The sequence below is a fragment of the Dioscorea cayenensis genome, chromosome 26 (assembly GCF_009730915.1).
Source record: "Dioscorea cayenensis subsp. rotundata cultivar TDr96_F1 chromosome 26, TDr96_F1_v2_PseudoChromosome.rev07_lg8_w22 25.fasta, whole genome shotgun sequence".
Lineage (NCBI taxonomy): Eukaryota > Viridiplantae > Streptophyta > Magnoliopsida > Dioscoreales > Dioscoreaceae > Dioscorea > Dioscorea cayenensis.
In genome coordinates, this window is record NC_052496.1 from 1,254,302 (window position 1) to 1,266,436 (window position 12,135).

The 12,135-nt window shown below is 38.8% G+C and overlaps 1 protein-coding gene across 3 annotated transcripts; it reads left to right on the forward strand.

Annotated features, from left to right (window-relative positions):
• Positions 1 to 1,751: 1,751 nt before the first annotated feature.
• LOC120253179 (zinc finger Ran-binding domain-containing protein 2-like) lies at positions 1,752 to 3,046 on the forward strand. 3 transcript variants are annotated; one of them, XM_039261501.1, is made up of 4 exons: positions 1,753 to 1,871; positions 2,052 to 2,431; positions 2,548 to 2,625; positions 2,849 to 3,046. In XM_039261501.1, coding segments are annotated over exons 2-4 (393 nt in total). In that variant the 5' UTR covers positions 1,753 to 1,871; positions 2,052 to 2,117; the 3' UTR covers positions 2,850 to 3,046. The 3 variants fall into 3 exon arrangements, with proteins under 3 accessions (XP_039117433.1, XP_039117435.1, XP_039117434.1); XM_039261500.1 differs by having other exon boundaries at positions 1,756 to 1,871; positions 2,548 to 2,620; XM_039261499.1 differs by lacking the exon at positions 2,849 to 3,046 and having other exon boundaries at positions 1,752 to 1,871; positions 2,548 to 2,823.
• The last annotated feature ends 9,089 nt before the right edge of the window (positions 3,047 to 12,135 follow it).

The following is a 12,135-nucleotide window of genomic DNA, read 5'->3' on the forward strand; positions in this document are numbered from 1 at the left end:
AAGACTGAAAAAACTCATTCCTTTCAGTCATGGGGTGGAATATTCATTCACTTGTGATGCTCCTGTTTTGTGTGTGTGCGTGCGTGTGTGTGTGTGTGTGTGAGAGAGAGAGAGAGAGAGAGAGTACTACATGTGTGACCCGGTTCCTTCTTATCCTTTGTTCACTTGGCAGGCTAGGGGCCAAAATTAGGAAAGGGAAAAATTAATTAGCACCCCATGAGCTGACTTAATACTGGCAGCCAGATGCATGATCGATCGAGCTGAGCCTGAATGAGCCATGCATGAATGTTGTGGACCTCGTGGTCCGTCTGAGGCGGCGAAGGCCTCCGTGATGAGTCAGAGTGCACCCTCAAGCAAAGACTAGAGATTATAAAGATTAAAGACTAAAGACTATAAAGAGTACTAAAGAGTAAAGAGGAACCCATATCCAATATTGCTGAGCATCTGAATTATGACCACTGGGCATCTGACCATGGGGGCTTGTCTGCCGGGAACAATTATCTGGCATCATGTTATGCATATCATACTTGGGGAGGCTGTATCCCCCACCACCAATATCCTGTCCTTTTGATTGTCATGTGGGGTCACCTTAATTTTAGACTTTGGAATCCAAACCTTGTATTGCATACTCACTCAGCCAGAACCTAATTATATTAGAAATATAATGCGCAATTAATGCTTCCTAGTCTTTTCTCATCCTTTTTTTTTTCAAGGCATGCATGAGCTCAATCGTATAACTAGCTAGCTAGCTTTAATTTGATAAGATCATATATATGTAGAGACCGTAAACCTAGCTAGTTGGTGACCAAGGGGAACTCCGTTTATATATATTGCTTCACAACCATATTATATATATATATATATATAACATGCATGGACCAATGCAATCAGCTGACATTGAACAAATTAAGAAAGAAGATTAAATTTGGCAGGTGACAGAGAGAGAAGTAAAAACAGAGTACAGGGATGAGAATTGTTTAAGCTTTAATTGATCTGGAACACGAGGTCAATATATTTCTGCGAGTGTGCTCCACGCATGTATGACTCTGCCGGCCTCTGTCCTTTCTTGGCTATATATATAAATTACCATGCATGCATCATGCATGCTGCATATAAATCCCGTCTTTCCTAGCTATCTCTATTATCACGCATGCATCATGCGTGAGTAGAGGAGGCCATCAGCACCTTCTCTTTCCATGTACTCCCTCTTGGATCAATCAATCAACATGATCATGGCATTGTTTACTGTGAGACATGCATGAAAGTAGTGTGAGAATCGCATGGCACTAGCTAGCTGGCTACCTAACCATACATATTGTCCATTATAATATTACCAGGTGAGATATATACTTCACTGCTCATAACCAAGTATTTGCAGAGCTCATATTTCCTATTTTTAAAATCAGGGTATTTTTAGATTATGACCTATCACAGTCATAGATAAAAATCAAGGAATACCCTGATTCTGAAACCATGCAATATGAACTCGTAGTTATATGTCCATCTTGAACATCAAGTCTTTAACTCTCTCTCTCTCATAGTATATATTATTTTTAATTTATATATTCTAATACAAAGTTTTTGTGATTCCAATTCAACTGAAAAAGAGAACATCCCTATGCCTCCACCAGACAAACCCAAACACAACCTGGAATCTCGATGGATTATTGAGGATGCTTTCTCGCTGGTATAAATAGACACCCAGCCTTCGGTAGGATATTAACCAATACAACATATATACAGGCTAATTACATATATAGCAACATCTTCTTCCTTTTTTTTTCTTCTTCTTCTTCTCCTCTTTAATTTCTTGATTCTTCCCACCTTATTTTCTCACTAGTCTCCCCTTCTTGCCTTTATATAATCTTTAGGTACTATACGTGGCCTACATTTTATTCTTGACTTCATAGTTTGCGTAATTGTTTAAACACAAGTTGCAGGAGCTGCAGCAGTAGTTTAAGCATTCTCATTCTCTGGCTTGCTTTGTAATTTAAAAAGAAAAAAGACCTGGATCTATAAACTAACTGACTAATTAAATTAATTAATGGCAGGGATATAAACTCACAAGGAGATATATATATATATATATATATATATATATATATTTAAAGGAGAAAATGAACAGGTATCCAGGAGACTGGGATTGCAGGGCATGCCAGCACCTCAACTTCAGCCGCAGGGATACGTGCCAAAGGTGCGGAGAAGCAAGGATTGGTGGAGGAGGCGGGAAAGTTAATGGGAGCAAGTCCTCGGACGCCAAGCCCGGGGACTGGTACTGCATGTGCGGCACTCACAACTTCGCCAGCCGTCCCAACTGCTTCACTTGTGGCACTTACAAGACCGGCTGCGTTGTGGCTGCCGGCGCCTTTGATGGTTATGGCTATACTGGTGTGCCCACTGGCTGGAAGTCTGGTGATTGGATTTGCACCATGTACTACTATACGTTATCCTCTTTCTTCTGTCTCTTTAATTATTCCCCCATTTATGATTGATGAATACGTTAGCACGGTAGCATAAATTAACAACTAGTCTTAATTTGATATATAGGCCTGGGTGCAATGAGCACAACTATGCGAGCAGGAAAGAATGCTTTCGATGCAACACGCCAAGGGACTACTATGTATGGTAACCAATCAGCTTGATCTCATTAGTTCCTAGCTAGATCTCTTCAAGTACTTGCATCATTCTTTTTCCTCTACAATATTAGATAAATTAAACCAGCTGGCTCATTTATCTTGTTTCACTTGGCAAACCCCAAGTGATTTGAATTACTCAAAATGATCAAACTCATATATACAACATTAATTGTTGATGATGCATTTTTCTTCTCTGGTTTAATTTGATCCAGAACTGAAGTACAATCAAGGCTAACTGGATTAAGGATCAGAAGCAAGATGTATGAGTTCATGTTGTACTCTGAATAGACGTACAGTAGCTCTAATTAATAACTAACTTGAGAGCTTGACTCCTTTTTGATACAACTCTGAAAGTTGTACTGGCCTCTTGCGAGCGTTCTATCTTCAATAAAAATCTTAATTAGAAAATAAAGGACAATGTTCTCAAGCCCCTTTGGTTTTCTTTGTGTCATGATCCATGAAAACCAGAGATTTAATTTCTGCAAGTTCAACATTAATGAATGTACTCTAATCTCGTATGCTTTTGCTAAAGAAGAATCTCACGTTCAACAAAGGCCTCTCCTTAATTCTCTGAATCAAAGTGAAGAAGAATTAAATATGCTTACACATGCACAGAAACAGACAGACAGACAGACAGATGGACACAGACGCGGAAACAGACATACATGAATAATAGATAAAAAAAGATTCTTAATTATATAATGGCCCACTTTTATTCTTAAAGTGGAGTTGGAAATATGAAAAAGTGTTGACTGTGATGAAACAATCAAAAGCTGACTTCAATAATGCAGCGGATGGAAACCTAAAGGAATATATATATATATATATCTGAAAGTAGAGGAATAAGGATCAAATCCTTCAGGTGCTAATCTACCATGAGTTTCATGACCTTTTAGGTGATCGAGAGCACATGGGATTGGTCTTATTTAACAATGATTACAAGTGTTGTAGTATATATTTTGGCATAAATTTGGGAGGTTGGGTTATAATAGTTTTAAGTGCACCATATAAACACCCATATTATTAAAAAAAAATTTAGATTTGGTTTATTTTCAAGTTTTTTTTCTTTAAATGGTAGTGTGGTGGTTAGCTAATAATGAGAAAACAAAAAAAATAACTAAGATTTTTGGCAACAAAGAGCTACCTGCTGGATATCCAATATGTATGCTGCTATTTTTCAATTTTTTAGGCGCTAAAGTCTCAAATCAAGCTGGCGATTCCGACCCTGATCCTGCGCAGGAGTAGTTGTTCCTTCTGCTAGTTTGGGCAGGCCTGAGGGACCAGAGGGTCTCTTCCGCCTTCCCAGCTTTCATCTTTGTACTTTTATTTCCTTGTTGTTTTTAGTTCTCTTCCTCACTTCTGGTGAGAGGATCTATCTTTTGTTTCCTATTGCTTTTTTATTCAATAAAGTTGTGGTTTATCCACATTTATTTCCCAAAAAAAAAAAATGAGAACACAACAGAGTACAGAACAAGAAGAGAAAAAGAAAAATTACTGACCACCAACTAGAGATTTATCAGAGGTGAAGACTAAAACACTAAAGACAAGTGAAACACTTCTAGAAAAAAACAAAATACCAAAAAAGCTAAAAAACAAAAAGAATTGAAATATTATAGATCTCATTTCAGCTGTCGAAGTTAATTAGGCATCACTATAATTTTTGTGAATTAAGTGAATTTCTTGTGAATTTGAGGCTTCATTTGATTGTTGGGATAATCTCTTCGAACTTGGCCTTTTTAGCAATTGGAGCTATATTTACCTAGCCAATAAGTATACGACCAAATTTTACAGATAAAAGAAAGATGATAGTGTATTATGAAATTAAAAATGTGATTATTTTTTTCCATCCGAATAGTCCAACAAATAACCAATAATAAGATTCCCGAGACCAGTCAATGTTAGTACATTACTGGTTTCTCAGTTAGACCAAGCCTTCTTGAGAGGAGGAGGGGGGTATGCATAAATTATCAACGATCAAAGTTATTAACAAATGGTCCACTGTTTCCTTTGTCTCTTGGCAAAGTATGCACATAGTTGTTGAGATTTTGTTACAACCACACTTTGCGAGGTTTTTCAAGGTCAGGGTTAATTTATCACCCTAGGCAAGCCAATTGAAAATTTTAATTTTAAGAGGGCAAGTTTCTTCCCACATGGGTTTACTAAGAGGGCATCTAAAGCCACTATCGTTTAGGAAATTGTAGAAGGGTTTAATTGAGAAGGCCTCATTTATGCTCAAATGCCAGGATTTTCAGTGTACACCTTTATTTAACATTGAGTTGACTTAGTCTTAAAGATCAAGAAAAATGTTGTTAAGGTGGACCATTGGCATTAACTGGAATTCATAAATTGTGCTAGCTGGGTTTTGCTTTGCTTGAAAGATATCTGGCTAGATGTTTTTGGGCGCCTTACCCTCAATCCATCTATTGAGCCTGAATAGAGTGGATTTGATATTGTGTCGACTCTTTAAAGAAACCAGGTTGGCGGTTTAATATGCCTTCCAGAAGAATGATTTCTTATTTGGTGAAGTGTGGAATAGTAATTCTAATCGTTCGAACCTATTATAGTTGAAAATTACCATCGGTGACTAACACCATATTTTTCAAGAAGAGAGCTTCCAACACCATTTGCCCAAAAGGGCATGATTGAAATCTCGTAAGTTGAGCACTCCCCATTCCTTTATTTTGTAGATTTGTGACCATGAAACAAAGTGACATTTTGAACATGAAAGATCCCTATGAGTTTTATCAATCTCTTGGGTTACCCATATTGGTAGTTCAAAAAAATTTTTTTTTTGGAAAAAAGAGCAAAAGCTCAAAAACAAAGATTAAAAGATAAAATGACGCCGAGCACACAAATCTTCAAGCCAATGCGGCCGGTCTAAGCCTTGGAAAAACAGAGAGAGCTGATTGCAATTTCTTCGGAAAGAAGCCAGCGCGTCCGCGATTTCATTGTCCTCCCTAGGAATAGTCTCAATGAAAAGGTGAGGGAAGAGACCCAGGTTCCTTTTCAACAACTGGTAATCCTCTTTGATATGCCAAGCGGTACAAACGTTGAAGTTCTTAAGGAGTTGAGCAACACCAACACAATCACAAAGAAGACTAGTAGGGAGCCATCCGTTCGAGATACAAAGTTGCAAAGCGAGGTTGATCGCAGGGAATTCAGCCATGATGGGGGAAGATGCAACCGCAGCTTTGGAACCTGCAATCAGAATGTGGTTCATAATAGAAATGATGATGAAACCTAATCCCGCAGACCTAGATTCCATACACCACGATGCATTAGTGAAAATTTTAATGAATTTGTTTAAGTGATAAGTTCTGGAAAACTCCCTGAAGGGGAATGTAGAGCGATTGCAGTGCATATTCCACGCATTGGGAACAATCGAACTGAAGTTGATAGGTTGATCACGGAAAATTAGTTTACATCTGGATTTCTAGATGATCCAGGCAACAACAACAATAAGAGCCTTAACACGCAGGTCAATATCTCTCCCATAAACATTCTTTAAAAGCCAGCTGCCAGAGTTGAGAGTAAGAATATCATTTTGATTCCAGCCAATCCTAGCGAACACATCATGCCAATAGCAACTGATTTTGGAACATTTCCAAATCAAATGCTCAGCAGTTTCATCAGCAAGACCACACAAAGGGCAAGTAATTCTGGGGCCAATGTTGAGCTAATATAAGTAATCCCTCGTGGAAAGTCTCCCATGCGCAAGCTTCCAAAGAAAGACCTTGACACGAGGAAGGGTAGGGAGTTTCCAAATAATCGACCAGCCCATCCAAGAGGTTTTAGTAATATTAGAACTTGAAGCATGATCATAAACTGAAGAGGCAATAGAAGCTTAGCAAGAATGAAATCTCCAGACCCAAAGATTAGAACCATCCTCAATGATATTTAAATTCTCAATACTATTCCAATTAATATTGTTACCAAACAAGCTTCTGATGGAGGCAGGACAAAACCCATTAGACTCTAAGAGATTAGGAAACATTAAATCCTCTCGATTATCAATAGACATGTTTAAAAAAGTAGGTTTTTTGGCAATAGGAAGGTCGAAAATACAAGGATCATGCCAAAGATCAATGGTCTCAGGGTTACAGGAAAGAAGCTTTATGTTAGGTCTAAGAAAGTTTGCAGAGTTGCAAACAGATTTGTAAAACCACGAGGAGTTAGAAACATGCTTCGGGTTCCAAAGATGCCAACCCCTGTACATAGATTTGAAAATATCGACCCAAATTTTGTTATCAGAATTGAGAAGGGAGAAAACATTTTTGGCCATGAGCGAGTGCTTAACATATCTCAGATTCCGAATTCCCAAGCCCCCCTCAGACTTTTTAAGTGTAGTAACTGCCCACCCAACTGAATGAAAGCCATGATTGCTGCCAGTTCTACCCCAAAGGAAATTTCCTAGCAAGTTTGGAAATATTGTCCAGGACGGAATTGGAGAGGTTCATAACCGAAAGGATGTAATTAGGTATCGCAAAAATTGTGCTATTAATAAGGATGGTTTTGCCCGCAGTAGTAAGAGAAGAGTGGTTCCAAGAATTCAAAGTATTTTTAACTCTGTTAGGAATGTGGGTGAGCTGATTAGAGAGCAGTCTCCAAGGGGAGGTGGGCACACCAAGATAATTGAAAGGGAAGCTCCCTAATTTAATCCCAAGAATTCGAGAAATCGAGTTGGCAAGCTTATTGTTACATCAGGAATGGACAAAGATGGCTGATTTAAGAGGATTAGGCTTTTGACCAGAGATCTCCTGGTAAATTTTGAGGCAAAGAAGGCAATTTCGGGCTGAATTCCGAGAGGCATTAGTAACCAAAATGAGATCGTCAACAAACATAAGAAGGTTAAAATTTCTAGGAAGATTAGAGTTGAAACCCTGAACCAACCCCATAGAGAGAGCTTTATTAAGAATGGCCGAGAGGTTCTGGGAGACTAACAGGAAAAGCAGGGGGGAGAGAGGATCCCCCTGCCGAGCACCGCTATTGCTATTAAACCAAGAAGTGTGCCGACCATTAATAATAAAGGAGAAAAAAGTAGAGGAAAGACAAGCCTGGACCCAAGAAATCCACTTATCAGGAAAATGCATTCTCTGGAGGGTAACAATAATGGCTGGCCATTCAACAGTATCAAAGGCCTTTTCAATATCGATTTTACAAATCATCCTAGGGGCGACATGGGAATCGATTTCTAAGCTATGCAAGATTTCTTGGGCTGCGATAATGTTATCAATAGCGCCCCGCCCATGAATGAAACCACACTGCTCAGGTAAATCAATTTGTAACAGACATTGCAAAGAGAGATTGGTCTAAAATCTTTAACAGAAATAGGGTGGCTGATTTTGGGAATTAACACAACATAGGTTTTGCCCCAAGAGTGAGGAAGGGAACCATTGTTAAAAAAACAAGAGATAGCATTGAAGAGGTGAGTCCCAAGTAAATTTCAGTAAAAAAGATAGAATTCCACATTCATGCCTTCAGGACCAGGACGTTTGCCCCGGGACATAGACTTGAGATTACGAAAAACTTCTCCCATGGAAATGGATCTAATTAAGGACTCATGATCTATGTCCGAAAGGGTAGGTAAATCATCTGGTAAGGCATGCCTATAGAATTCAAGAGACTTAGAAGAAGAGGAAGACCAGAGATCTTTATAGTAATGAAGAAAACAGCTATCAATATTAGATTGCTTAGTAAAGATATTATCCGAGAGGTCTTTGATCGCATTGATCCTGTTTTTATGCCTACGGACTTTGACCGTGTTGTGAAAATATCTGGTATTAGAGTCACCCAAGTTCATCCATTGCAATTTGGCTCTTTGCCCCCAATATATGTTTTGTTGTCTCAACAGAGCGTTTTGCCTATTGTAGAGGGCATGTAACCAGACACCATTCCAGTTGTCAAACAGATTCATGTCTTCCTCCTCAATTTTCTTTATCTCGGCCTGAATGTTGTTAAGTTCATCATCAATGTAGCCCAGGCCAGAACGCTTCCACCTGAGGATATTTAATTTGGTGTTAGCAATACAACTTATAAAGGATGGCAAGTTAGAAGTAGAAGGATCAGAATTCCAAGCTTTGATCACACTGTTGTGGCAACCCTCATAGTTAAGCCAGTAATTGTCGAATCTGAAAACATTGTTGGAAACATTAGTAGAGTTACGGGCATTTAAATAAAGAAGGGAATGATCCGAGTTTGTGCGAGGGAGATGGTGAATAGTGAAGTTTTTGAAATTGATAATCCACTTGGTGCTGGCAAGAAAGCGGTCAAGTCTGGCCCAACGGCGAGCAAGACCCTGTTGGCCATTACACCAAGTAAACTGAGGTCCAGTGAAACCCAAATCATGCAGATTATTATCCAAAATAAAATTAGAAAACAACTTAGCTTTACTGGCATAGTTCCTAAACTCTCCCCCTTATGCTCCTCAGAATTGGTGATGGCATTGAAATCACCATTAAGAAGCCAGGGGAAGTCAAGCAGAGAAATTTTATTAAGAGAGCGCCAAAGACGCTTATGTTCAGAGATCACCAGGGAATTATGGATAGTGGAGAGGATCCAGGTTTCATTATTGGTCGAGATCACCAGATGAAGGGCCGCACGAGAAACTGCAACCTGAGTAACGGTGCCCACCGAAGTGTTCCAAAGAACCAAGATACCTCCGGAGAGACTGGAAGAGTGAATAGCAGCCCATTCCCAATTCCTTTCCACCGAGAGCAATAACGTTATATTCTAAGAGGGTCAGTTTTGGTTTCAACTAGGCAGATGAAGTTGGGGTGCTTTTTCTCCATCAAATCTTTAATTCTATTCATCGTATTAAGGTTGGAGAGGCCTCTGCAATTCCAAGAGAAAATTTTTAAATCCATGAAAAGCATTGTGAAGAAAATAATAATAGAGAAGAACTAGTAAATCATCTATTGATCGGGGAGCTTCTCCCTTTTTTTGGTTTCATGCTTCTTTTGGATGGAGCTCTACGAGCAATGGTCTGCAGATTTAGCATCCTTCTGGTAAAGAGAAAGAGTCATGTCGTCGTCAACCTCCTGTGATGAGCCAGGATCATCAGAGGAAAAGTCTTCCATTGAGCGGTCACTATGGGGAAATTCAGCCAAAACTTGCACCATCTTTTCAACTACCATTAGATGACTATCTTCAGGCAGTAACTGTGAAGAGGAAGTTTGAAGGTTCACTGAAGTCAAAAGCATAGGTTGGGGAAGGTTAGGGTCTTTTGAAAAACTCAGAGAGGGTGGCGGGGTCTCAAAGGAGGGAGGCGGATCCAACGGGTGATTTTTCTGATTTCCCAGGTGGAGAGGAGCATTGGGAGCCGGTGAAGCCCTGTTGGAAGTGACAGCAGGAATGACCAAAGCGGAAGGCGCGAAGGTCGCCTTGGAACTAGGGTCAATGGCGCTCCTTACAACGGATAGCCCAAAAGGCGCTACCTCGGAACCAGAAACACCACCATCACCTTTCAAATTGTTCTCAACGGGAGGAAGAGCCTCGAGATTATCAACAGAAGGATTTGGGTTAAACGGAAAATAACAAGAAGCCCCCTCCAAATTTAATTGCTTGCCACGTGTCTCCTGCAAATGAGAGGAATCAACCACGTGTTGGCCTGAAGCCCATGTAGTAGGCCACCTGTCAAGCCCTCCATCGTCGTCTCCGGAGTGGCCCCTAGGAATAGGGTTTCTCGTTCCTCCCCTGTCATCACCCCGGCCCCTCGAGGCTAGCTGCCGACGTCGTGGCTTTAACCAGGGGCCAAATTCCTCCGTCTCCGAATCCGGCAAGGACACCGGCTCCACAACAAAGCCATCCTGTATTTTGTCTGCCTCATTGACATTTAGGGAATAACTGAAAGGACTGATCAATATTATGTATGCACCTTCATATTGGGAAGAGCCCCTTACTCGGATTCAAAGTGCTTTCTCATGAAATTAATACAATAACAATTTTCATTTGACTTTTGTGAGTTTGCTTTTTTTTTTATTATTTTTTAATTATTTTTTTATTTTTTAGCTATTGAAGAAATCTCTTTGTGGTGGAGATAGGTTATAGTTTGCCAAATTATTACTACTATAAAATTTTGCGTCTCTCTCGGTTATTATATTTATTTTCTACTTGTTATTTATTATTATTATTATTATTATTATTATTATTATTATTATTATTATTATTATTGGCTATTAGTGCAAATATTGCATAAGGGTAAACGATAATTTTTTTCATTCATGCTTGATGTTTTCTTTATGTCTAACTATTGGAATTGAATACTCAGTGGTCTCAATGTGTATAATGAAGGGAACTGAAATTCTGAGGGTAGTAACCTCTACCCTTCACACATTTTTTTTATTTTTTATTTTTTAAAAATTTCGTAGTGCAAATGGTCCACAAGATAAGATGGCGGAACATGGGTGATCGTTCTTGAGCATAAATCCATGTGCAAGATATTTTGACTAAACAAAATTATACATTAACTTATTTATAAACTGAGGACAAATGGCATTTAATAAGATTTACACATGCATAGAAAGAATAAATTGCGCCACAAAGACATAATAGTAACGGGATGTGTGGGCTTGCATGCAATATGCAAAGAGAATCAACGTGCCGGTCGCGGGGGAGTGACTAGTCATTCCTTGGACAATATAATGGAGGAGCACCGCATGCGTAAAGAAGAGGTAACTGGTTGATCAGGAGAAGAATCTTTTATATCCTCCTGCACGCATAATTGATACATAGGTGATAGGTATATATGGGCTTTTGTCAAAGGTTTCACTCTCAGCAACACCAAGAGCTAGAAAGACCAAGTGACCAGTGCCAATGGATGAGAGGCACCCCCAATCCTGGTCCTCCTGCTCTATAATTTAAGGTCCCACAACCGATAATGCCCACCCACCACTAGCCATTCATTACACACATTGCTCCTCTCTCTCTCTCTCTCTCTCTCTCATCACTCCGAATTAATCCAATGTTATTATTGACTAAATCAATGATTAGGATTCAAACTAATCACACACATATATATATATATATATATATATATATATATATATATATATATATATATATATATTCTTGTTTAGTGGACATGATAAACACGATAGGATATGATAGATTATCATATCTTGTATTTAGTGAGCCAATAAGATATGATTGTATTATCCTTTTGACTCACATTATTCTACCGCCTACATGATAATTGTCATTTTATTTGGTTACTCTCTCCTTAATCTAAGGTTTAATTGTATCTCTTCTTTGATCTTTGAACCAGAGACTTGGGAAAAAAACTTGTCAATAACTAGTTAGACACCAATTTCACCAGAGCTTCTCGCATCCGAAGGCTTGTCGATCTAGTGCTTAAATATATTGTTTTTCATCTAAATTTTTTCTTAGATCATGTGTTCAAATTGGATGATTTTTTATTTCTATCTAATTGATTTTAATGTGATATGTTTTATTTTGCTACATATATGAATTATGGGTTCTTATAAAGAATAATTTTATCTAT

Bases quoted from the DNA above. Each gene is read 5' to 3' on its own strand.
- LOC120253179 (XM_039261499.1), top strand. From the start codon at position 2,118: ATGAACAGGTATCCAGGAGACTGGGATTGCAGGGCATGCCAGCACCTC. The intron at 2,432-2,547 runs GTACTACTATAC...TTTGATATATAG, and splicing joins GGTGATTGGATTTGCACCAT to GCCTGGGTGCAATGAGCACA.